Source organism: Bos indicus x Bos taurus, chromosome 16, assembly GCF_003369695.1.
Source record: "Bos indicus x Bos taurus breed Angus x Brahman F1 hybrid chromosome 16, Bos_hybrid_MaternalHap_v2.0, whole genome shotgun sequence".
In the NCBI taxonomy this organism is placed as follows: Eukaryota; Metazoa; Chordata; class Mammalia; order Artiodactyla; family Bovidae; genus Bos; species Bos indicus x Bos taurus.
In genome coordinates this window covers 68,532,989-68,560,113 of record NC_040091.1, presented here as the reverse complement: position 1 = coordinate 68,560,113, position 27,125 = coordinate 68,532,989, and the positions used below count along the sequence as shown (strand labels likewise).

The window sequence follows — 27,125 nt, the reverse complement described above, 5'->3', positions numbered from 1 at the left end:
ATCACCAGCCTTTATCACTGTTGCTGGAACACAGTAAGCATATCATAAATATTTAAATGTTGAATGAATATGTCATGGAATCTCTTGCTAGCTCTGCTTCATTTTCCTTATTAGTAAGAAAATGCCTCTTCCATTCCCCAAATTCTAGGATATTATGGTTCCTCGATTTTTTTTTTTGGTTTAAAAAAACACTTTATTTGGCTGTGTTGGGTCTTAGTTGCAGCATGTGGGATCTTCAGTTTCAACACACAAGATTTAGTTCCCCAAACAGGGATCCAACCGGGCCCCCTGCATGGGGAGCTTGGAGTCTTGACCACTGGACCACCAGGGAAGTCTCTGGTTTCTGTTTTGAGCCTACAAGATTGACTGTCATCTGCCTGCCATGTCCAGTGCTCTCTTAACCCGTGGTCCTGTGTTCAGTCGCCTCCCTTCCAGTCTATCGGCAAAGCTGCAGCAGAACCGTTTAAAACACTAGACTGATCAGCGCACCCCGCTGCTTAACCATTTTCAGAGACTCCCACACCTTCTCTGGGAGGAAACTCGTCTCCTGAGAAGATGCCCTCCCATTACTCTTGCCTCACCTCCTGTCCTCTCCCTGAGATCTCAGTCTCCACTCAACACAGCAGGTTGCAACTACACACCATTCTTTCTTTCAAGTCCCTCTGTCTTCACATGCAATTCTTTCAGCCCGGCCAACTGTCCTCTTCTTTTGTACTTAAGTCTCATCCATCATCCAGGCCCAGCTCAAAGGTTACGTGAATGTGGCACCTGCCTTGACCAAACCTGCATTCTCCATGCTGTTTGTCCTCCCCTGCCTGTTTCCCCGCAGAACGCTTTGTGCAAGCCACCATAACACCACTTGTCTCAGGGAGCTGTCTTTCTTTGCAGAGGGTCATTTCACTTAAGAGCGTGGGCCTCATATTCAGACTGACTGGAGGCTGAAACCAAATTCTGCAACCTAGCAAATTCTGCAACCTAGCTGTATAGCCTTGGGAAGTATTCTGAGTTTTAGTTTCCTAGTTTTGGAAATGGGAAACATATAACACCTAACTCACTGGGCAGTTAGAATTACATATTTAATGGGGGTAATGTGTTTAAGCCACTTAGCTCAGTATTTGACCCGGTAACACCCAATAAGGATTGTGAATGTATGGTATGCAAAGGTCCAGACCCACATTTTGCCCCTCTTTCTATCCCACTGACTGGCCACAGTGGGTGCTCAGTGAATGCTTCTTACACAGTGGGTGCTCAGTGAATGCTTCTTAAAGTGTCTAAATGGGAGAGTATCCATGATGTATTCTTCTCTTCAGGAAGGCCAGAGGCTTATTCATTTTAGGAGTTTTATTGAAGGGTCAAAAATTCTGATGACATACTCAAATCACACTGATCTTACCCTTTGCTGAACTACTCCTGAACTTACACAGGCAACCTAGTTTGAGATTACACTTTAAGTATTAGTGCTTTTGCTAAATCCTCTCTTTATACACGGAGTTCTTACAGCCCGCACATCAACTGCAGCCTTTCCACACTCCTATGCAGAACAGATTAAACCCTTCTTTCTCATACGGAAAATCCTCTCTGTGACTCATAACCTAATTGACTTTTCTAAGATGACAGTGCGTGGTCAAGCCGATTCGATCCCTAGCCGTGTGCTCTGGCCACAGCACGGCACTGCCCCCGGGGAAAGTCTTAAGTTCCTTGACTGCAAGGTTATCTCCTGCCTCCTCCGCATCGTTGTCTGTACGCAGAGTCTGAGTGAGCAAGCCTGACCAGTGCACTTCCTTTTTCCGTCCACGTAATTAACTTCCACCGGAGGGGCAGAGGGAAAGAAGTAGGTTCACAATCAATACTTGAGATTCCCTGGGAGTCATACTGGGCTCTAAAAACCTTTCACCTTGGGGAAGCACCTTTTAACCCTCGGCACCTAGCAGTCTCCTACTGCGGTTTCCCTTCGGTGTTCCCCGAGGACTCCTTCTAGGGTTCTCGACAAGGACAGAGGAACCGAACTGAAGGTTGAGAAGCATCTTGCCTCCCTACGCCGCCAACTTCTATTAACCCAGCGCGGGCCATCCTACTGGCTGGTCCAGGGGAGGCGCTGGGTACCTGCCCCACCGTGACCCCATCCCGCCCACCGGAACGCGGCCGCGGCCCGCACCCTCCGCCAGGACGCACACGCCTCCGACCTCCTGCCTGGAGCGGCCCCGGGGAACGCAGCTCCGGGCGGTGGCCGCAGCGGCCGACAGTGGGCCGAGTGCGGGGCCACAGGCGAGGGTCCCGCACGCGGGCGGGGCTGCCGGGCCGGGTCCCCCGCCTCCCGGGGGCGCGCGAGCGCCGGGCGGGGCCGCCGTCCCTTCCGGGGAAGCGGTGGCCGCCGCGTCCGCCGGGCGGCTTCCCGCCCCCGCGGCTCCGGGTGACGCTGCTCCAATAACAGCGCGCGGGGAGCCGCAGCCGCGGGAGGCCGCCCTCCGCGCCAGCCCGGCCGCCGGGATGAGGGCCGAGGGTGACGGCGGGCTGGAGCGCTTCTGCAGCCCGGGCAAAGGCCGGGGTCTGCGGGCCCTGCAGCCCTTCCAGGTGGGGGACCTGCTCTTCTCCTGCCCGGCCTACGCCTACGTGCTCACGGTCAGCGAGCGCGGCAACCACTGCGAGTTCTGCTTCGCCAGGTAGGGCGGTGCCGGCGGGCGCGCAGGGGCTCGGGGGGCGCCGCGCGCGCGGGCGGGCCGGAGTGTGCGCGCCTCGCGGGGTCCTAGCGCCCGCGGCTCCAGGGCGGGGGTGGGGAGCGGGAGGGGACCTGGAACCCGGCACTGGCCGGGCCACGTGCACTCAGTAAGACCCGCCAAGTTCCCGCCGCACGCCCGGCACCAAGGCACATTTCTCTGCTGGCCCCCGTGGGCTGTGTGAACCCGCCAGGGCAGGGTCGTGCCTGCAACACGTGGGCTCCGAGCCAGGCTTGCTCCCCAACCCTGGCTACTCGGCGCTTTGCCGGCGGGGCCCCAGGTTTCGCGCAGTGGCCACAGCCACAAGCCACCTTTCACTTGTGCTTCCTGCGATGTGATCTGTGCACCCCCCCCTCCCTTTCAGCCCCGCGCTGCCGCAGGCTTGCCGTGTTACCGCCGAGGAACTTAATGACACTTCGTATTTCATGTGAAGTACGTGGCCCCTCGTCTTTCTTGTCACCCTCTGCGCTTGGTCTTTGGGGAGAAGCCAGGGGGTCACCGATCCTGGGTTCAGAGGGACTGCAACGGGGGGACGGAATTTAGCCCTTGTTTGGGGTTGGGGAAATCTGGTTGCTTGGGGGATTAGGCAAAACGTCTGGTTGGAATTGGTATTTAAATGGAGCAGATCATGTATGTGTGTATATGTATATATATTCACATACACCAACGCATAATTATACCTTCAAGCCTTATGACAGTTTCAGACCTAAAGGCACCCTTAGAAAGCATGAATGCAACACTTTACGTTTTAAGGGGGAGAGAACTACTGCCCAGAGAAGAAGTATGTATATTCACGCTTATAGTTAAGAAAATGAAATCTAATGTCCTCAGTTCCGCCCATTGCCTACCTACCCAAGTCTTCAATAAAAGGACTGAGGCAGGAAGCATGGCATTGGAGTTTATGCCATGGGACCTTCCTGGGCCCTGCTTTACTTTCTTTGAACCTCAGTTTCTTCGTCTTCGAAGTGGAGACTTCTGGGCTAGATTAAGCCCACCTGAGGTTTGCAGGTACCTTTTGAATACAGATCTCCAGCCCAACACACGCCAAAGAACTCAGTGCCTGAGATATGTTCATCTTATTTCACGGTAAGACAGAGCAAAAGAAGGGACAAAAGCTAAATACTATAGTCATCTTGCCCAGACTCCCTGCCAGAGCTGTCTTCCGCTTTGGGGGGACCTGGAAAGGAACTAGACACAGAATCATGCCGTGGGCAGCTTAAGGGCTGTATGTGATGTGTCTCTTTGAATTGGTGAGCCAAGAGCTAAAGGGTCATGGCACCACTTTGCGACGTTTGAGTGAAGTGAGCATTGGGTTTTCCCAAAGTTAAAAAGGCTGCTGTGTCTGGTCCCTTGATCTTCTGAGCCTTGCTGTGGCTCAGAGTCTGAAGCAGCGTGGGTGTCTGGAGTGGCAGGAGCAAAGCAAGGTCACCCCGCACGGAAGGGGCCTCCCTCCTGCGTCAGGGATCCTGGTGATTCCTGGGAACCATCATGGCAGAGAAGACTGCGGGACCAGGCACCTAGTAGGCGCTCAGATGTCTGTTACCAGACTCCTCCTCCTGTGAATTTTATAGATCAAATCCAGCTGGGTTCGCAGTGGAGCAGCAGAAGGGAGAGATGGTTCTCTTTCGCCTCCGAACTGTACCTACTATGCACGCCCTCACCTCCGGATGGGAAGGTGTTGCCAGGTGCGGCTTGGCCAGTCAGCGCGCCCTATGGGATGGCCTTTGCTTTTGTTTCCCCCCTTTCTGAGTGACATTCGTTAGTGCCACTGTTGCCTCAGGCCCCTCTCCGGCTGCCGTGCACTGGGGAGGGACCACTGCACCTCCCCCCACTTTTCTCTGGCTGAGGTGAACCTCTGTCAACACCCACAGTTCCTTTCCTCTCTGTCCCTGAGGACTCATTTGAAATCAGCTAAAATAACACACAAGATACGATGACATCATGACATCATGATACCTGTGAAATCAGAAATATCTTTGTACTCACTCTGTGGTTTCTGTTAAATCCAGTTCACTTAGAATTAGTGGCTAGATCAATCTCAAAGATTTAGCACTGTTTCCTCTGTCAGCTGTTTGTATAAATCGAGGACAGATTATTCTGTTTAGCTATACTGGAGGTATGGGTATATGTCCCCAGGGTTCCCCCAGGGGTGGGAACAAAATTCTCAAATACTCTTCCATGACTTCCCCTCCCCTGCCATAAAAAGAAAACTGCACATATTGTTTCTTGTGCCAGAAGTTGAAGGTAAATAATAGTGCTTAAGACAGATGAGCCTGCAGAGATCTTCCCTATCATAGTAATTGTATCGGGGTTTGACTTATTTTGAGAGAAAAGAAGTGATGTTTTTCAGAAATAAGTATGTTCTGCAAATGGAAAAATAATAGGAAGTCTCTTAAGTCACAGCAAAGTGGAATTCTTACTGTCAGGGTAACACAAACAAAGGTTTGCATCTGTATCACATTTTCTCAGGGTGACACTTGGGAAGATGTGTATCTTGCCTCAGCTGCTAAGAGGCAGCTCCTAAAAATATAAATGTCTTCAAGTTGGGAGCTGTCCTCATCAGACCTCTCAGATTTTTTTTTTTTTTTTTTGGTGCACACACGCACACAAGCACATACGTTGGCCTGGTCAGTATTTTGTGGCACACTTTTTCACTTGATATTTAATGTATTTTAACACTTGCTAGTATTTGTCTCAGAAAGAGAAAAATCTGTATCCCATGTTCCATCTGAGAGGGCGTCCCTGGTAGCTCAGTGATAAAGAATCCACCTCCCAGTACAGAAAACCCGGGTTTGATTACTGAGTCAGGAAAATCCCTGAAGAAGGGAATGGCAACCCACTCCAGTATTCTTGCCTGGAGAATTCCATGGACAGAGGAGCCTGGCAGGCTGTAGTCCATGGGATCCCAAAGAGTTGGACATGATTGAGTGACTTTCACTTTCTATGGGCACATGCTCCAATAATCGATTCCCTGCATCTTTTTACATGTGTTTTAAAGAGATGGGGTGTAAAAAAAAAAAAAAAGGGTGTAAAAAAAAAAAAAATAAAGAGATGGGTAGGAAGATTAAGATAGCCAACAGGGACTTTCCTCGTGGTCCAGTGGTTAGGAATCCACACTTCTGTTGCAGGGATCATAGGTTTCCATCCCTGGTCCAGGAACTAAGACCCCTCATCTGCATGGTGTTCCCCCCCAAAAAGGTATATGTACACACACGCACACACACACAGACAACAGATTTCCTCTAAAAAGTTACACTAAAGAATATAAAATTCAGCCATTTGTACAGTAGATAATGAGATATTGGTTTGCCATTTTCAACATTTCAGTATTTCAAGTTTTTATTTTATTTAGAGACTGCAAAGGAGGGACTTTGGGGCCAGATTGACTGGGTTGGAATTCTGGTTTTATCCCTTCCTGATGGCTTGTCTTGAGCCAAATTATTTAGCCCCTCTGGGCTTGCTAGGTGGTACTAGTGGTAAAGAACCCACCTGTCTGTGCAGGAGACATAAGAGATGTGGGTTTGATCCCTGGGTGGGGAAGATCCCCTGGAGGAGGGCGTGGCAACCCACTCTAGTATTCTTGCCTGGAAATCCCATGGACAGAGAAGCCTGGCAGTCTACAACCCATAGGATTGCACAGAGTCAGACATGACTGAAGCAGCTTAGCATGCACGCACTTACTCCCAGCTTCCTTTATCTGTGAGCAGTGCACATTAACACCCACCTACTGAGCTGGTCCTGAGTCAGGGAAGTCAAGTGCCCAGTACAACCCGGACCACTCGGGAGGTGTCACAGTTGGCTCGGTGTCTCGCTTCTATGGACTTGTTTGATGAGTTCTGTTGGCTAAATGTTAAATAGTATGAGAACATATTCTCATTTCAGGGACATTTTTTATGGCGGTTGGGTTGAGCTGGGGAATACTGGGAAGACAATATTGTACCTTGTTGGCCAGTGGAATCATCATTCAGATGGCAAGTTGACCCAGAGTTGAAAGCAGCGGTTCTCAACCTCCCATTCAACAGCATAAATAATGGGTGTCTGGGATCAGTTTTCAGTATTTTCCGAAACCTGATGAAAATGATATGATGAGCCTACACAGGTAAATATAAATTTTTTTTTTTTTAAAGAGCCTTGTGTAGCTCCAAAATGATTAACGACTTTAATACTCTTTTTACCCTGGAATTAAACAAAGGTTTGAAATAAGAAATGGAGGAAGACAGAATGTTCCACCTAGCAAGGATACCACGGCTCTGCTCTGCTCTCTGCCTTCAGCGTGATTCAGCTGTGGCAAGGAGCAGTCCTGCAAGACTTCAGGTGTGCACAGTGCCAGGGCAGGCACATTTTTCACACGCAGGGAGCATCATTTCTGTTCTGGAGTATCAGGGCCCAGTGACCAAGCTGCATGATGAGCAACGATTTGAGGTGAAAGAGACAGACTGGCAGCAGGATAGATATCCTACGTGAAATTCAAACCCTGGTGAGTTAAAACCACCAGCTAACCCCTTTCCCTCCAAAAAGCAATTGCACAATATCCTCGTAGTCGTAAAAATTTGAAGATCCCGTATAAGATGATATTCTTTTAAATCGTGTTGCTCTTTGCAGCTCATAAAGCATTTCCAGGTACATTTGTGTTTTGATCCTTCCAAGGATGGCTTGTGTAGAGAAGACCTTGTCCCATCTTACGTAGGAAGTAACTGAGTGTTGGAAAAGTTGTTTCCTTGATTTTCACATTTTGCGGGGGGCAGATATTGAGTGCCCTCTAAGGGCCAGCCTCTTCACTGAGGTAACTGTGTCTTTCTGTTCTGAGTGTGGTTTTCCTTCACTGTCCTTTTTTTTTTTTTTAATTTTTATTGGACAATAATTGCTTTGCAATATTGTGCTGGTTTCTGCCATACATCTACATGAATCAGCCACACATATCTCTGTCCCTTTTGACCTGAAACTACCGTGTGAGTCACACCTGGACACGAGGACTTAAGTCACTGCTGCTTTCTCAAGTGAACGCAATTTTTATCACCTCTTTTCTTTTGCTTCCCCCTGCCTCTGTGGATAATGCAACAGATTAATGCGTCGTTTCTAAAAGTTCAGCAAAATCAATTGATTCATCTATCTTGGATGTATATCTTATGCTGCTGTGGTTTCAGGGAATTTTTTTTTTTTATTCTAACAGTTTGGAATTTGTGTAACAACTGCATATATTCTTCTGTATCATCCACTATTACCTGATAAAATGTAAAAAGAAATATGAGGCTTTGGTCCTTCGGTGAGTTTGGGATATTTTTATTTTTTTTAATTTCACTTTTATTTATTTACTGTGACTGCGCTGGGTCTTCGTTGCTGTGTGCGGGCTTTCTAGTGGCGGTGAGTGGGGGCTGCTCTTTGTCCCCATGCACAGGCCTCTCATTGCGGTGCCTTTCTCATTGCAGAGCGCAGTCTCTAGGCCCGTGGGCTTCAGTAGCTGCAGTCCTCACGCTCAGTCATTGTGGCACCGGGCTTAGTTGCCCCATGGCATGTGGGATCTCCCCAGACCAGGGGTTGAACCCAGCTCCCTTGCATTGGCAGGTGGATTCTACTACTGGATCACCAGGGAAGTCTGGGATATTTTTAATGTGCTCAAATTATTTAAAAGGAGTTTGTCATCTTCGTCTTTATAGCTACATATAAAGAGTTTGTTTCTGTGTGTGCTGGTAGGGCAGCACAAGGATGTGGACCACCCCTGCATATTTATTTTCCTTAAACAGACCCATTCTTCAGAACTTTGCTCTATGCAAAGTTAAACAGACATGGTTTGGGAATAGAATTCATGATGCAGCTGTGCTGAAAGGCCCCTGGATGGTATTCCTGTAGGACAAGCACTGTCTGTCCTAATGGCACGCTGTCTGTCCGAAGATTCTTTAAAAGATGCTCAGAAATGTCTTAAATTTCTTTGGGAAGATTCAGGGCTCAGGTCTGTAGTTTGGCAGCAGCTGATTTTCAACAGAACTCAGAATTGCTAAGAACCTGGGCCAGTGAAGTTATTTTACAGAACTTAAAATAGAAAACTGCAAAGAAAGTTGCAACTTGATTTTGGTGTTTGAGACTTAACGCTGTTGCCTGAGGTTCATATCCCTTCTTTTTCTTGTCAATATAAAGAAAACATGAAATCATTGTAATTTTAAGCCTCTATATTTCTGCATCCTGAGGAGGCAGTCAGTGATTACAATATCCCTTTGTAACTGGAGTCATCAATAACTAAGGTCATTCCCACCATACGCACATGTTGTTTTTTGTACTTCAGACGTGGAGAGAAGTAATCACATTTCTCAGTTTGAGGACCTGATCTGTGCCAGGACAATTGGATTGAAATTTCTTCTGTCTTACTGATTCTGCATTCCCATGTCCTGTTCTTCTCAAAGGCAGCCCTGCTCTGCTTTGCCTGCTTGCCTTTAAGTCCATGAGTATATAGTCCTGATCACCACCAGGGAACTAGGCAGACCTGGAACAGGGCACCCTGATTATATCTGACCAGATGTAGGCTTTGAGCCCCCTTCTGGAGGGGCTTCCCTGGTAGCTCAGCTGGTTAAGAGTCTGCCTGCAATGCAGGAGACCCTGGTTCAATTCCTGGGTTGGGACCATCCCCTGGAGAAGGAATAGGTTACCCACTCCAGTATTCTTGGGCTTCCCTAGTGGCTCAGACAGTAAATAATCAGCCTGCAGTGTGAGAGACCTGGGTTTGATCCCTGGGTTGGGAAGATCCCCTGGAGGAGGGCATGGCAACCCCCTCCAATAATCTTGCCTGGAGAATCCCCATGGACAGAGGTGCCTGGCGGGCTATAGTCCATAGGAGCGCAAAGAGTTGGACACGACTGAGCGACTCAGCACAACAGAGCGCTGGTCAGCCTGGAGGTTAGTCGCTTCCCCCTGGAGAGGGGCCCACTCTGGGACTAGAGGTCTCTGTCCTCTCTCAAGGGATTTGTATTAATGTGATCAGTCTCTGTACACCACCATCAGTCTCCCATTCTCATCCCAACCCTCGCATCTCTGGATTTCTAGTGAATCTGTGGGAGTTTAGGGGTGCAGTCCTCCAGCAGGGAATTGACTGAAGTAACTGCCTTTTCAGGGGCTGAACCCATGACCTTGGCCTCATTAGCACGGGCGCTCTAACCAGTCACAAAGCCACACACCTCACTTTGTGTAACTTCTGCTGACTCTGTTCCTACCACCCTCGGAGGCCTCCTTTTCAATTGCAAAGGCGTTCTCGCCAGCACAATAGAACAGAAGGAAATCGGATCTCTTCTAGACTTCTCTGAAGGCCAGAGATATGCGATTTAGCAGGAAAATAAGACCAAAGTGTCTTGAGGGTTCAGGAAACAACTTACCTTTCTAGTCCATGCATTTGTTGAGAATCCAACTGTGTGTCTCAGATTTTCCTTCCATCAAAAATTTAAAAAATACTGTGGGACTCCTTGTGCCAATGTATTAACATAAAACCTAGGGGCTAAGTGGAGGGTTTCTGATGACTGAGTGGAAATATGGCATGTACATCATTCAAGTGGATTGGGTTCGCTTCTTAAAGGAGTGCATCCAAGAATCCATAAGTGCTTCTGTTTCACAAGTTTATAGTCCCTAGAAACCAAAATAAATGCTTGCTGTGATAGCTGAGCCACCACTGTGTATCTGCAAGTGCACTGTGATGAACAGGACATCTCATCGCCCAGGGAATCTGCAGTCACCACTGGGGGAGAGGAAGAATAAGGACGATTCCCTCACGGAGAAGCGAATTTCACACCAAAGCCTGAAGACATAGGCGTATCCTGGGGGAGCGAGGTGCAAAGGGAGTCTGGCTGACAGCAGGATGCACTTTTTCATCTGAGCCAAATAAAAATCTCAAGGATTTTATATCCTGGCACTTGAAAGGAGTTATGTTGCCATCTGTGACAAAATGAAAAGATGTTGGACCGGAGGAGTTTTTTGTCTTGAGTCTGTGAGGACCAGGAAAGGCTCTTTAAGGGATGTGGGCCCTGGGCTCAGATCTTGTTGATTTTCCTCATTTTGCCACCTGAAAAAAATCTCTTACCCGTCAGCTGCACAAATCTCTATCAGAGTGACAATCACTGTCAGTGAGAGTTTCACAGGTTCTTAAAACCTCAGCAGTAAGAGACATTTAATGGTGGGCAGATGGTAAGCTGTCTGAGAGCAGGGATTCTGCTATTAATATATTTAGCAAATATTTATATTTATGGGGCATTCACTGTGGTTCTGGGCTTCCCAAGTGGTACAGTGATAAAGAATCTGCCTGCCAATGCAGGAGATGCAGGTTCGATCCCTGAGTCCGGAAGATCCCTTGGAGAAGGAGATGACAGCCCACTCCAGTAGTCTTGCCGGGAGAATCCCATGGACAGAGGAGCCTGGTGGGCTACAGTCCATAGGGTTGCAAAGACTCAGACACTACTGAGCGACTGAGCACACGCTATGTTCTGAATCCCGGTGAAAAAAGGAACAAAAATCCCTCCCACCACGAAGCTTATGTTCCAGTACGTTTTATTCATCTTTATTTTACGCACTGTAGACTGAAAAGAAAAAGCACAACATGAGAGTCGTGAATTAAGTTTTATTTGGGGCAGAATGAGGACTTACTGCCCAAGAGACAGCTTCTCAGATAGCTCTGAGGCCCTGTTCCAAAGAGGTGGGTAGGGGAGGTCAGCGTAAGTTTGATTTTGGTGAACCGCGCAGCAGAAGGTTTCTGCTGATCCCAAGGGGGCTTCCCTGGTGGCTCAGTCGGTAAAGAATTTGCCTGTAATACAGGAGACCCAGATTCCATCCCTGGGTTGGGAAGATCCCCTGGAGAAGGGAATGGCAACCCTCTCCAGTATTCTTGCCTGGAGAATTGCATGGACAGAGAAGCCCGGTGCACTACCGTCCGTGGGGTCGCAGAGTCTCAAGAAGGTTGCAACCAGTCACGAGGAGCAGATGTCTCCGCTAGTGATTTTAGTGCTTCCTAGGTATGGGGAGATGTCAGAAGTTGGGCTCATAAAATTGCCTGAAAATTTCTAGCTATCTGAAGGCCTGTTCTGCCGGTTCTTCGCAGAGCACAGAGTGCCTCACTCCTCGTCTCCGCCCTGGACTCCTTTCAGGCAATGGTTCAAGGTCAGCGACTGCAGTGGCTAGTGATGTCATCCTTGTAGAAGCAGATAGCAAATGACAGTTTTTGGCTGACGCTGTAGTGCCTAGAACTTTGTCATTTTAGTAGAGTTTTTGTTAAAGGCAGTAATGTTTTGAGTTCAGTGCTTTCTTTCATCAAACACTGATAATCCATGTATGTATGTCATAAAGAAAACTGTTAACCAAGAAGTTTAAGCACACACTCTAGTTCATGACTTATGCAAACTAAGGGAGAACTCTGATCAGATAATCCTGGGTCGAATGAAACTGTAGCATCCCTGCATTGTGTTAAAATAGCAGCACTTTGGGTAGACATTTTTTTTGGAATTTGATGAAATTTGGTCTACTCATACAGTTGAATCAGTTCAGTTCAATGGCTCAGTCGTGTCCGACTCTTTGCTACCCCATGGACCGCAGCATGCCAGGCTTCCCTGTCCATCACCAACTTCCGGAGCCTACTCAAACTCATGAATATCCATTAAGCTTTTTAAGTTGTATTTAGAAATATTTATTCAACTGTATTTAGAAATATTTATTCATACACTTGAATAAATATTTTTAAATACAACTTTAAAAAGCTTTAGGATTTTTTTTCACCTTAAAAACTTACAGGGTCACAAAGTAGTAGAGATTCGGAAACTAACAGTTGACTTACTTCACTCAATAGTAAATTGATTTAAGCACGTGTTCAGGCCTTTCAAGGCACCTACCTGCTAAATATTTTCTAGGCACAGAGTGGGAAAAGCAGCCCACCGCCAACTTCTGTTTCTGTGCATCTTCAGAGAGTGACCCAGTGGAAGGTCACTGTAGGGTCAAGGCTACCTGCGGGCGCGCCCCCAAGGCTGGGCATCGCAATGGTCCAGTTTGCTCTGCAGTGTTAATTTCACTCCAGCAGCTCCGAAGTGCTTATAGTGGTACGTGCGTACATGCTTGTACACACATGCGTGTGTGTGCACCCGTAGCGCCTTCTGTATACTTCCTTCGTCACACCTGCTCCTTGACTACAGGAACCAGGTCTTCTTCAACCTTGTAGCTCCAGCACTTAGCCTGAGGCCTGATACTCCATGACCTCAGTAAATATTTATTAAACGAATAATCCCATTTCTGTAGTCTTATTTTACTAACAGCTCTGTGGGCAGGCCTCATCTCCTTCTCTGTTCGTTCTTGGATCCTTATAGATACTTACAGAACACTTCATCGATCTCTGTCTTCAGGGCAGAATCTTGACTGCTCAAGTCCTCCATATTCCACCCTGCCTGGCATTATCCCTTACTGCTTTTTTCACTTAAAACCTAAACAAAATATAAGTGGTCTTTCCAGTTCCCCCACAATGGTGCTGCATCATTCCCCCATGGTAGCTGTTACTTATGGTCAGTTCTTATAAGAGAGAACTAAGTTAAAAATGGATTTGTTGTTTCTTTCCTTTTGACTTCCTCATTGGTAAGCATCAGAGAAGTCAAAGACAAATTGCAAGGAAGCGTCATTGTGATCTCCCACCAAAGTTCATACACAGAATTTCAGAAGAGAATGTTCAATTTAAAAGTGCACACATCTGTTCTTCGGGCAGGCTTCAGCTGTTAGGGATTTTACAGGGCCTGCAAGATGAAGTTTGGTCGTAGGTGCTGTCCAGTGGCTGAAAAGAGTCATCGTCGCTGTTCCACAGGCTCAGTAGTTCTCTGCTCTATCCGTAAGCCTCATGATTTTTTTTTTTTGTCTTTCTAAGGCAGTGGAAGATTTCATCTCTACTAGAGCCTTTGCTGGAGAAGGAAATGGCAACCCACTCCAGTGTTCTTGCCTAGAGAATCCCAGGGACGGGGGACCTGGTGGGCTGCCGTCTATGGGGTCACACAGAGTCGGACACGACTGAAGTGACTTAGCAGCAGCAGAGCCTTTGCTGTTCAGTTGCTCAGTCGTGTCCGACTGTTTGCGACCCCATGGACTGCAGCATGCCAGGCTTCCCTAGAGCCTTCATTGAAACAAATCTTAAATCAGCATCCTCACTGTTTTTTCATTGCTGAGTTTGATTTTCATGAGTCAGTGATGTGGAGAGTCATGTCTACAGTCTTTTTTTAGCTTTATTGAGGAAAAATTGACAGATATGATTGTCTGTATTTAAAGTGTACAGCCTGATGATCTGGTGTACACAGAGGCTGTGGAATGATTACTAAGATCAAGATAATCAGCACATCCATCCCCTCATGTAGGTAACTTCCTTTTGTGTGACAAGATAAGCTCAAGTCTCAGCAACTTTCAAGCATACTCTACTGTATTATTATCTGTAGTCACCTTGCCATCCAGTAGATCCTCAGACCTTTTTCTCCTTACAACCAAAACTTTCTACCCTTTGACCCGTGTCACTCCCATTTCTCCCAGGGCCATCGTTTTTATGACAAGGTCAACTATTCAGTACTGACCACCAAGCCTCCTCTTTCTCCTTGTAAATCACAGCTTCTGTTCCAACGTTTGGGAAAACCTATTAGTTGCTACCTTACTGCCCTAAATATTTCCTGCCTCCCTGGAGGCCCTGGGCTCTAACTTTTAACAAGCCTCAGAACAAAGCCGGATGCCCTGGGGGGAAGGTTCAGCCCTGCTCTGGGAAGAAGCTCCCGCAGCACGTGGTCCCGTTTCACGGTTACATTGTGGATTAAAGTGCTACATGGAGCATCTTTCAGGGTTACACAAAAACCCATACCCTGAGTATTATCCTTGTCACCTGACCAGGGTTATAATAGGGTTCCGCCACAATTCCTCCAATTTTTATTTCTCTCCAATAAAAATTTGCTAGTGGACCACTCACTCTGGGTGGGAGGCTAACTTTGTTTCTGATTGTCTTATTTCAACCCATGGTGAAGTTATATTGTGCCACTGGGGCTTTTTTCCTTTTCTCTTTTTTCATTTGGCCGGGGCTGCCTCTGTTCAGCAGAGCCTCCTCGTCACTTCTTCTATCACCGTTAGTTAAAAGTAATTGTTATTGCAAACCCACTCCATGCCAGTATCATTCTCTTTCATGGGGAAAACCCACAAAGCATTCATTTCGGTAGCAGAAAGGAGGGAGCTTACAGGATCAAATCCTTTTTATCTGGACCCACAGCACCTGCAGCAATGCATTAACTAGCAGGAGTTGTTAATTACAATCCTAACTTGTTGATCTTCCCGGCTTCCGAATTTTAAAAGCAAGAAAATTAATCGCTGCGCGTGTCTCCTCCTGTCGAAAATGACAGGAGCGTGTCTTCTGAGTTCTGTTTCAGCCACTGATAATCACACACTTGCATTTTCCTGTCACATTTCTTTCCTCCTTTTGCAGATGGAACCATTTCTTAAGTTCAAAGAGCCCTTCCATTCACAGCAGAGTAGATATTTGCCTGTAAAACAAAGGCTTTAGAAGCATAAATCCTCTAAATATGAGTCTGAGCAAGATGGTACTGAAGATATTTCAGGAGTTGACATCACTTAAAAAAAAAAACACACAAAAGAAAGAAGACTAATTAAAAGTGTAGTAGTGGTGGGCTTCGCTTATATTTTTTCACTTAATTTACATAACAAACCTGCGAGATAGAAACTGTATCTTTATGGTGGAGGAAACAGGTTTAGAAAGGATGAATAACTTGCCTAAGATCACATAGCACCTCAAGCATGAGAAGGAAAAAGGATTTGAGACAGGGAAGTAGGAAAAAGAGCCCAGCACAGTCATCCTGCATTGTGAAGCACGAATCAGGAAGAGATGGAAAGAAAGCTGAGCCTGGCTTCCAGAACACTTGATTGTCATAGTAAGAAAATACAGTGTCTGCCGCTTTATTCTGACCTATCCATCCATCATCAAGGTAGTTAAACCACCTAATCCATCCTGTGTGTGAGTCATTCTTAAGAAGAGTTATATGGTAAGCAGTCTGGACTGCAGAGAAGAATGCTTCAACACTCTTCATCAAATTCTGCCCTCGAAAACTCTCAACCCAAATGGATGACCATAGGCCTAGACCAGCAGTTGTGTATTATGGAGGCACATTCGACCTGGGTAGCTTTCTAAAACTCCCAGCACAGACCAGTCTGATGAGACTAGCTGGACCCAGCCCCAGATGGGCATGGGCAGCTGAAGCTGAGAACCACTCTGAGAGGCTGTGCGTGATTTCACCATTAATGTTCCTTTCGTTCCCTTCCTTTTCAGTCATTTCACTTCATTCCTCCGAATGACCTTTATTCCTCTGTCACGGAGGGCAGTTTTCTGTTCTTTGTTTTGCAGTCTTTCCCCAAACCTCCTGGACAATTCAGATTGGGTTACATCGCAAACGAAAGCTTTACAGCTGGGTCTTCTGCAGGCATAGAGTTTATTCTAAAAGCCTTGTGTATTCCGACAGTGAAAATGGATATCCCATATGAAGTTTCTCTCTGGCTGAACTTTGCAGTCAGCAGTAGTTGGACTCTCAGGAGCTCTACTTTTTGCTCTCTGAAGCACATACACACACACACAAACCCTCTCTTGCTCTCTGAAGTGCGCGCACACACACACACACCCCCACCCATATGAGCCAGCTCAGCACCTTGTAATCGGGGTTTCCACCCTTAGACCTATGGACCATGTGTGTCTCGCCCTGTGGTAAGCTATGGGAAGAACTGAAGCGCGTATCTGGGTAGTTTGAGTTCCCATCCCTACCCCATTTCACTGAGAACTGCTATTACCAAATAGACCAAAGGAGATTCTTAAACTGTTCCCTGTCAGTAACTGGCTTAGCTTTTTTCCTTCTCTCCGCTGAAGGCAGTCTGGCCGGGAGAATCTTTGTGAAGGACATTCACACAGGTAAGCCAGGTAGATGACCCCATAAGCACATACACAGTAACATCTGCATCCAAGCCAGGCAAGGCTTTTCTGTCCTTTGTGAGAGCTGCAGTGTTTTATAACCCAGTTCCCAGAGGACGCAGTCCCATGTGGACTGGGCCAGTGTCTGTCTGCGAACACACCTGGATTTACTGCCTGAATGAGACAGAGGGACCTTCTTTGCACAGGCTGGATACAAAATCAGTCCTTATTTTAATTCCAGTCCACTTCAAGTGACATTGAGTCCTCTGGCATGGTTGGTCTCTTGACCAACATCTGTCGGGATGTTCTCCTTCCTGGATCTCATTTTCAGATGACTGGATTCTTCCCATTGTATCTTATCTTTGAAGCCAAGTAGCATTAACAGGAGAAGGGATAGGCTACCCACTCTGGTATCCTTGGGCTTCCCTGGTGGCTCAGATGGTAAAGAATCCCCCTGCAATGCGGGAGACCTGGGTTCAATCCCTGGGTTGGGAAGATCCCCTGGACGAGGGCATGGCAACCCACTCCAGTGTTTTTGCCTGGAGAATCCCATGGTCAGAGGAGCCTTGCGGACTACAGTCATGTGGTCACAAAGAGTCAGACACGACTGAGCGACCAAATATAGCATGGCACAGCATTAACAGGATTCCACTGGAGCTGGGACATTATGCAGACGAGAGTAAAGAATGCCTTTATGTACTCTTCATTAGTGCTATCACAGGTTCGATCCTTTGGTCAGGAAGACCCTTTTGGAGAAGGGAGTGGCTTCCCACTCCAATATTCTTGCCTGGAGAATTCCATGGACAGAGGAGCCTGGCAGGCTACAGTCCATGGGGGTCACAAAGAGTCTGATATGACTGAACAACTAACACTTATTTACTTACTGCTATTACCTTATCAGAAAACTAAGATCATGGCATCTGGTCCCATCACTTCATGGGAAATAGATGGGGAAACAGTGGACACTACGGCTGACTTTATTTTTGGGGGCCCCAAAATCACTGCAGATGGTGATTGCAGCCATGAAATTAAAAGATGCTTACTCCTTGGAAGAAAAGTTATGACCAACCTAGATAGCATATTAAAAAGCAGAGATATTACTTTGCCAACAAAGGTCCATCTAGTCAAGGCTATGGTTTTTCCCGTGGTCATGTATGGATGTGAGAGTTGGACTGTGAAGAAAGCTGAGCGCTGAAGAATTGATGCTTTTAAACTGTGGTGTTGGAGAAGACTCTTGAGAGTCCCTTGGACTGCAAGGAGATCCAACCAGTCCATCCTAAAGGAGATTAGTCCTGGGTGCTCACTGGAGGGACTGATGCTGAGGCTGAAGCTCCAATCCTTTGGCCACCTCATGTAAAGAGTTGACTCATTGGAAAAGACCCTGACGCTGGGAGGGATTGGGGGCAGGAGAAGAAGGAGACAATAGAGGATGAGATGGGTGGATGGCATCACCGACTCGATGGACATGAGTTTGAGTGAACTCCAGGAGTTGGTGATGGACAGGGAGGCCTGGGGTACTGTGATTCATGGGGTCACAAAGAGTTGGACACAACAGAGCGACGGAACTGAACTGAACTGAATGACCTTATCTAGACACATCGATTGTTTGTGTTTGCTGTAGTATATGCTCCTTGATCATGTTACCATACTCAAGGAAGGATATGTTTGCATGATGGAGACAAAATATGTCCCTTGATATGTGAATTCTGATTCTGCTACCAACTTGCTGAATGGCCATGTTGGGTTAGATATTTCACCTCTAAGATCTTCAGTATCTTCATTTGAAAAGCTGGAGTAATAACCTCTTCATAGAACTGATAGAATTATTACAAGAGATCAGCAGTTTTCAAACTTTTTGTTCTTAAGATCCCTTTCTACCTATAAAAACTGAGAATTCCAAAGAGCTTTTTTGTTCACCTAGATATTTATCAGTATTTACCATATTTATAATTAAAAATAGAAAATATTATAAAGCACTTGTTTTTTTAAAATGAGGACTCTTCTTCAAAACAAAAGAATTAATGAGAATAGTGGTGTTTTACAGTTTTGCTAATCTCTTTAATGAGAGATTAAAGAATACAAGTGGATTCTCAGATATGCTTTTGAATCCAGTCTGGCATATTATGTAGTTTTGGTTGACATATGCACAGGAAATCTGGCCTCAAATAGGTGTGTAACTGGAAGGGAAGGAATATCTTAATAGCCTTTTCAGTTAATTGTGGATATTCTTTGATTCACCATTAGAACTCAGTGAAGTGATTTTTGTCTTAAAGATTAGTTGTAAAACGTGCACTCTGAAGCCATGTCTATGAATTTTATGTACTCTGTTACATAAAATCCCTTAGTCTGTCTTGTACTTTGAATGACTCTTTTAGTCATGTGTAATTTTTTAAACATCATACTCTGATCATTTGGAAAACATTGGTTCTCACTCAGTTATATAGACCTCCTAAAACTTTATTTCATCAAACCATGAAATCAAACAAACAAAAAAACCCCCTGCAATTATTAAAACCATCACCAATCTTTCACATGACAGACTGTCAAACTCTGGGCAGCAGATACATGTGTTCCAAAATTCTAATTTTTGCTTAAGAGCCCACATTTTATCATTGCCAACAAATATTGCCAATTATTTTCCTTGATGTGATGGACTCACTTCATTTATTTCCATAATATACCTGCCAAATACACAAGTCTGAACAGCCAGTTTGTCTAAAGTTGTTCTTCCTAGTAAAAGTGATATTTCAAGAAAATAGTGGCACATTCAATTTATAGCTCCAGGGATGGTCAAGAGTTCATCCTTGAGATAACCCTCATTCTTCAGTAGGAGCAGAAACACTTCCTGCCTTCTTCCCCCTTCATCTCAGGGTGCCAAGAAGATACATAGCAAAGACTCAAGATTCAAGGACAGTAGTATTTGTGACTGCATAGCGGGCCTCCCATGTGGCTCAGTGGTAAAAAATCTACCTGTAATGCAGGAACTGCAGGAGACTTAAGTGTGATCCCTAGGTCAGGAAGATCCCCTGGAGGAGGCCATGCAACCCACTCCAGTGTTCTTGCCTGGAGAGTCCCACGGACAGAGGCGGGCTACAGTCTATGAGATCGCAAAGAGCTGAACGCAACTGAAGTGACTGAGCGTGCACACACTGCTTTATTAGGGACATTCTGTTTTTTTAATTTATCTTCGTCTAGTTGATTTACAATGTTGTGTTAATCTCTGCTGTATAGCAGAGTGATCCAGTTTTATATATATTTTTCAGATCAGATCAGATCAGTCGCTCAGTCGTGTCCGACTCTTTGCGACCCCATGAATCGCAGCACGCGAGGCCTCCCTGTCCATGACCAACTCCCGGAGTTCACTGAAACTCCTGTCCATCGAGTCAGCGATGCCATCCAGCCATCTCATCCTCTGTCGTCCCCTTCTCCTCCTGCCCCCAATCCCTCCCAGCATCAGAGTCTTTTCCAATGAGTCAACTCTTTGCATGAGGTGGCCAAAGTACTAGCCAGTTTCACTTAAGAATACCCCTAAAGAAATCTAAACTATGATACAAATGAACTTACCTAGGAAACAGACTCACAGACTTAGAGAACAGACTTGTAGTTGCCAAGGGGTAAGGGATGGGCCAAGAGTTTGGGATGAGAGGATGCAAACCATTACACGGTGGCGGTAGTGTCACTAAGTCGTGTCCGACTCTTGTGACCCCATGGACTGTAGCCTGCCTGCCAGACTCCTCTGTGTGTGTGTATTAGTCTGGCAGGCTACAGTCCATGGGATCACAAGAGTCGGACACGACTTAGTGACACTACCGCCACCGTGTAATGGTTTGCATCCTCTCATCCCAAACTCTTGGCCCATCCCTTACCCCTTGGCAACTACAAGTCTGTTCTCTAAGTCTGTGAGTCTGTTTCCTAGGTAAGTTCATTTGTATCATAGTTTAGATTTCTTTAGGGGTATTCTTAAGTGAAACTGGCTTTCCCCCCCTGGCTGTGAGCATGTGGAAGTGAGGAATGCAGTGACTACTTACTCGCTGCTTTGATTTGTACTAAAGCCTTTGTGGCTCAGCTGGTAAAGAATCTGCCTGCAATGCGAGGGACTTGGGTTCGATCCCTGGGTTGGGAAGATCCCCTGGAGAAGGGAAAGGCTACCCACTGCAGTATTCTGGGCTGGAGAATCCCATGGACTAGTCCATGGGGTCTCAAAGAGTTGGACACGACTGAGCCACTTTGACTTCATTTCACTTCAAAGCCTTGCGGGTTTCACCCTCCAGGCACCCTCCACTTGCTAGAGCACAAATGTCAAGACACTAAAAGCAGTAGTACATTCTGGAAATAGCTTTGATCTCACGGGCTCCCTGAAAGGGCCTCTGGGCCTCCGGTAGTCTACAGACCACACCTCGAGAACCATTGGCATTATGTAACCTCTTGCCAGTCTTGATGAGTTAGCTCTTTTTTCCTGGTCTTCGTTGTCTGTGGCCATGGACTTGGTGACTAGCCAGGCTGAATGAAGCCTGGCCTTTGGGAGATCTATTATTTTGATGAAATCCCACTAGAGTTCTTCCTGCATTCACCAGAGCCCAGTTGTTTTTTTTCCTTCCTGGGATATTACCTTGGTAATATCCGAAACAAGACAAAAACAAATAAGCCGAAAACAAACCTTGGTTTCGTATTAGCTTTACTGCTCACATCTATGTGCGGAATATCTCTGTATATAATCCTTGTTTTCTTTTTGTATGGTGTAGAGCTAATAAAGACATTTTTTCTGATAGTTTCCTGGTCCGTTATATCGAGGGTCTTAATTCAGGTTTCAGAAACACTTCACTAGTCTGTGCATAGATTCTAGGTGGCCGGTGAGCCCTCAAAATTTCATAGCATTTTCTGCTGTTCTTTGAGGGTTGGGGAGAAGGTGGGTTGTTGGGGAGAGTTAATAGCTTCAAATTCTCAGAGAGGTTTTATGACCTCGCCCCCTGCAAAACCAACCATCACCAAATGGCTGTTTCAGATGGACATTGTTATGGGTGGCATCTACCCACCCATTGTCCATGTCCCAACACATGTCTTTTGGAAAAGAATTTTCAGAGTTCCCTCTGCGGCTTTGCCTGTCTGCACTTTCATTCCTTTGGCATTCCTTCACGGTCCCCGTCAATTAGCACTTGCTCACTAGTCACTTCACAGTTGTCTTTGAGCACATCGTCTGTCCTTTTCCCCTTGGCATAAAGTGCAGGAGACGCCAGGGCCGGCCGTCTCATCCACATGCACCCTTGGAGGGTATTTCAGGCCAGAGGATGCACTCAGCCAAATTAGTGGGCTCCTCTTTGAACCACTGAGATGTGCAAACTCGGAATATTTATTTATACCTCAACTGCGAGCTGCGTTTTTTTCTCCCACACAATTCTTCAGCCTGCTGCTTGGAATCCAAGCACTGTCATGAAAACTGCAAGGCAGCCAGTTTTGTTCCAACGGTAGCATTTTTGGAACCCTTTCCCGATTCCGTGGGAGTAGTGTGGTGACTACCACTCTCTGAGAAGACGCGGAGGAGGACTCTGCAGCGTGATGATATGTATGTCTTGCAATATCAGCCCTCCGGGCACGCTGCAGACAGGGTGGGGGTGAGGGGGCTCCATGGCAGGGCAGGGGGTGTCCCCGGCAGTAAGCGAAAGTGCCCTTTGCGGCACCAGCATTTCTGTACATTGGAAAGCTGGCTTCAGGGTGGTCAGTGAGAAGCAGACAGCAGGCTTTACAGATCGCACTCTCATTTAACAAAGTGGTTGTTGCCCATCTCAGAAAAATTTGAAGGGTTCTGTCATAGGCGGTTTAACTCAGTGGCTTCACAGTTTTTGAAAACTCCGTGGCTTGTCTAACACAGCAAACACACCAGCAACTAACAGTTAGGGAACAGCAACGTCCCTATCCCCTATGAGAAGCAGGAAAATGAATTCTATGGTGATGAACGGGGAGGACTGACCTAATTATGACAAAGCAGAAGAATCATTCAGTGGGATACAGACAAGGTAGATGTGTGTACCAGTCAGATCCAGGGGTATTTTATTTAAGAATATGTCTCTAGTTGCTGGGTAGCGTTGTTTTTAAATTTTGCTTCCTAGACAACATTTGTTACTGACATGCTCCATCCTGTCTTCTGCATCTCTAAATACTAAAGATTGTCACCCACTTTGTGTTCTTAGCAGTATATAGGTTGACCCCAGTCCTCTGTCTTTACAGACTCAGGCTTCCAAGGTGGCTTTGTTTATTTCTGTCCCTTTCTAGCAGGTGAGAAAATCAGGGCATAAGAGCCTCTGACTTGCCCCAAAGCATTGAGTCATAGTGCAGGTTGATGTTAACAGCTGTGATGTCCCGGGCCAGGCTCATGGGTCAGAGATCGTGTCGTTCGTCTCTTTGGAAAGTGCCCTTCACGCTGTCGGGGTCGGTCAGTGTTGGCTCGTATCCCCTTTGACCAACTTACTCCCACTCAAGGGCTGAGTCTGGTCAAACTCTCCTTTGGGAAAATGGCACGTACCAGTGGGAGAGCAAGGTAAGGTGACTCTTGGCTCCGCTTTCGGACCAGATGGCTGCTGTTATTGCATGACAAAGTGCGCGGCTTCATGTTTCTCCGCCTCTCACCACTACAGTGCCCTTTCTGTTTTTTAAGGAAAGAAGGATTGTCCAAATGTGGAAGATGCAAGCAGGCATTTTACTGCAACGTGGAGTGTCAGGTAGGTGTCTTTGGGCCAGCTGGCAGGGAGGGCCTGGTACCCCAGCATCCTTCTCATCCTTGTCACAGCATCCCAGGGCCCTTCCGCAGCCAGAGCTGGAAAGCCTCCTTGTGGCGTAGGGTGTGGCTGGATGCCCCTGTGTGCTGGCACCCAGGACTGATGGTGATGGGCAGCCAGTGATGGGCAGTAGCATTTTGGGGCCCCACACAGGATCAAAAATAGAGGTTGGTAAAGTGGGAAAGACACAGGGGCCACGTAGGATACAGGCAGGTGTATCACCAAGGTCAACAGTCTGCCCCCCCCACGGCTCCCAGCAACAGATGGAATGTGCAAAGACAACCAGTGAAAAATGTTAAAATGCTGTCTTTAAAATTGTTTAGTCTTTACCATCACCAAGTCTGAATTTGTATCTATCCCCCTAGCAGGCCACATGTTGCCCTTGGGCCAGTCTAATCTAGCCTGATTCCAGCTGGACTTAGGTGGGCCCCTGACACAGCTTTTGTGCAGCCAGAGGTGGGCTGGTCTGAACTTGGACCGGGAGACCTGGGGGTGGTGTCTCGGCAGCAGTGGAGCCTGAGTGGTTCAGGCAGGTTACACGTAGACCACAGGCCATCTGCATCTTGAGGGAGTCTTGTAACCCAGGACTGAAGATTTCAAGAGGGTATTTGGAGGAACTCTTGGTAGATTCTTTAAGGGATAAGTTCCCCGCCCCCTAAACTTTTCTACTTAATACTGTATAGTTACACAAAATGTTCACATGTATTACAGAAAATGCACTCCATGTTCTAGCAGTTTGAATTTGGGGAGGATATGATCTTCAATCTCTGTGTATCCTCCCCAATCTATTTTTTAAATGGGAACCTGCTAATATGGCTTGGGAAATGATGCTACTAAATAGTGGTTCTAAGGGACAGGGAGGCTGTTCTTCATACCTGCACCTCGGTTTTGTTCCTCTTCCCATACTTAACTGTCACTTTCCTCCGCCCCCCACCCCTGCTCTGGTTGACCACATTACCCATGGTTTCTTTTTTTTTTTTCCCTCTGTTTTCTCCCTACACAGCTGGTCTCTGAATGTCTCCAAAGGGTGTTGTGCAGCAGTGGGAGAGGTTGCTAAGCCCCAAAGTCTTATCTAACAGAGCTCTCCTCACAGAGGCCCTGGCCAGAGGAAACACAGGCTGAGCCATTGGCTTGGGAAGGTCTGCTTTGGCTCTGAAGGCCACGTGCCTGGTCCACCTCCCTGTGTCTCCATACAGGCTTCTGGCCTGCAGGGCAGTGAGAATATAGATGGGCTTGTTGTTGGTTTATCAGGGAGTGTGGCTTCTTCTGAAGAGGAGAGACTGTGCTTTGCTTCTCCCGATTATGGACAGAGTTCTGTGGTTAGATTGCTGGGTACGCGAAGAGGTCAGCAAGTGCTGGAATGACGTGATTAGGTTTCAGGCCTGATAAGCTAGCTGTTTCTATATTTAAGTTAAACGCTTCTAGAAAAAGTAGCTCATGATATTCTGATTCTTTAAAGAAGCCAGCTAGTCACACACAGGTCAGACTATTGTAACACAGAAGACTCGGAGGATATAGTTCCAGCCCTGCACCTGCCTACCTCTGTGAACTTGACAATTCAAAGGATGTCTCAGAGTCTCAGTTTCTTTAAGTGTAAATGAGGACAGTGGCCCCTATCTTGATGAATTATAAGGATCAAATGATATGTGAGATATCAAGGTTCTATGTAAACTGTGATGCTGCATGTAGGCATGAGGGCTTATAAATAATAATATGATAGTAATTCAGGCTGGACTGAAGCTTAGCTTTATGCAGAGAATAAAGTAGGCAGCCCACTTTAGATTTAAAAGACTGGGTTTTTCTTCACCAAAGAGTATGGACTCATTCTAAGAACTTGAGATCCCTAATGGTGTACATTATATGCATAGTGCTTGTTACAAAATCGAACTTTAACTTCTCTGATGAACTGTAAACTCTGCATGGATATGAAACATGGGCATCTGTGAGATGCTGAGCTACCTCTTGGTCTCTTGAGCTGTCTCCGTTAGGCCCGCACAGGTGGCATAACACTGATGTATAACCGTAGTCCAGGTTGGGTGTTGTGGCCATTGTGCTTCCCTTGCCTTTAGGACCTAGTCTTCCAGATTTGCTGACTCACAGTGATAGGTGCCTGGCCTTGGGAGGTTCCCGGCAACCACGTATATCAACCTGTGTGAACCAGAACGCGTCTTTACTGTTGTTTCGTCTCTAATTCATGTCCTCCTCTTTGCAGCCCCATGGACTGCAGCACCCCAGGCTTCCCTCTCCCTCACATCTCCCAGAGTTTGCTCAAACTCGTGTCCGTTGAGTCGGTGATGCCATCCAACCGTCTTATCCTCTGTTGCCCGCTTCCGCTCCTGCCCTCAGTCTTTCCCAGCATCAGGTCTTTTCCAGTGAGTTGGCTCTTTGCATCAGGTGGCCAAAGTATTGGAGCTTCAGCCTCCGCATCAGTCACCTTACAGAATGAAAAGGCAAGAAGACAAGACCCTGAAAGATGAGCCTTTTTATTACTTTACACCAAGCGGCTGCATGTCCTCCTCCTGGTCCCATCATAATGTGCTTGCTGTAGCAAGGCACCCCAGGGTGGGGGCACAGACCTGTGATTCTCAGTCATGTCAAAGGTCCTGGCCGTGACAGCTTGCTGCGTCCAGCCGCTGGGCCAGGACACCCTCGGTCCTAGGGAGCAGTGTTGCACTTCAGTTTCCCCGTGCTCTGTGAAGGATCCTATAACCAAAATATTCTTGTAGATGACAAGTAGTAACACCCTTACCAAAAGCCACTGGTTTCTAGAAGTGAGGCTGGATTTGGCCTGTTTCATGTCTGTTTCCTTTCTCTCCTGTCGCAGCAGGGGGAGGCACGTGATCATTAAGGTTTTCCGTCCTGTCATCTGAAGGGCTGAGTAGGAGCAGGACGCCGTATCACAGTGAGACAGGATGGTCATAGAGTTAAGTGCCTAGAAACAAACAGCCGTAGAAGCGCTTCGTCCGTAAAATCAATGGGGAGGAGTCTGGGGCATTTGCTCCAGAAAATGGATTCGGAGTTCTGCCCAAGGGAATACTTGGATGGGATCAAGGTGGAGACTCTGCCGCAGGGTAAAACAAGGGGTACAAAACAAGGGCAGCAGTCAGGAAGGTAATTGAGTGATTCTCCACCTAAGAAAGCGTGGCCCTCTCCACTGTCGTTCAGTCACTCAGTCACGTCTGACTCTTTGCAACCTGTGGGACTGCTGCACTCCAGGCTTTCCCGTCCTTCACTGTCTCCCAGAATTCACTCAAACTCATGCCCATCGCGTCAGTGATGCCATCCAACCATCTCACCCTCTGTCGTCCCCTTCTCCTCCTGCCTTCAGTCTTTTCCAGCATCAGGGTCTTTTCCTCTTCACTGGGCCTTCTTCAAAGGCAGACCCCACCCACCTGGAGTCACCAGGGGGTCCATACCACAGAGCAGATGACTGGGTTGGAAAGGAGCTTATCAGTAGATAGAAAGCAGTGTCCACAGTGGCTGAGTGACTTGCCCAAGGTCACACAGCAACAAAACTGAGACAAGAGTGTGCAGGAACCCTGAGGAGGGCTTTCACAGCTTTCCAGCACTGCGCCTGGGGGTCCTGAGGACCCTCCAGGAGAAGAGGCGCTCTGGGGATGAGTCAGAGACGGAGAAGTGGCCTTTCATGGAAGTGAAAGGGAAGATCCCTTCCAGTTGTATTGTCTTTCCGGAAACCTCTCCAAGAGT

At 47.0% G+C, this 27,125-nt stretch overlaps 1 protein-coding gene across 2 annotated transcripts in view; it reads left to right on the top strand.

Moving 5' to 3' along the window:
* Window positions 1–1,860: 1,860 nt before the first annotated feature.
* SMYD2 (SET and MYND domain containing 2) overlaps window positions 1,861–27,125 on the top strand; it is a 54,037-nt gene continuing 28,772 nt past the window's right edge. Inside the window, exons 1-2 of one of the 2 annotated variants that reach the window (XM_027565608.1) lie at window positions 1,861–2,660; window positions 23,297–23,360. In XM_027565608.1, the coding sequence (XP_027421409.1) occupies window positions 2,488–2,660; window positions 23,297–23,360 (237 nt within the window). In that variant the 5' untranslated portion in view covers window positions 1,861–2,487. The remainder of the gene's footprint in view (window positions 2,661–23,296; window positions 23,361–27,125) is intronic. The other variant, XM_027565609.1, reaches the window with a different exon arrangement.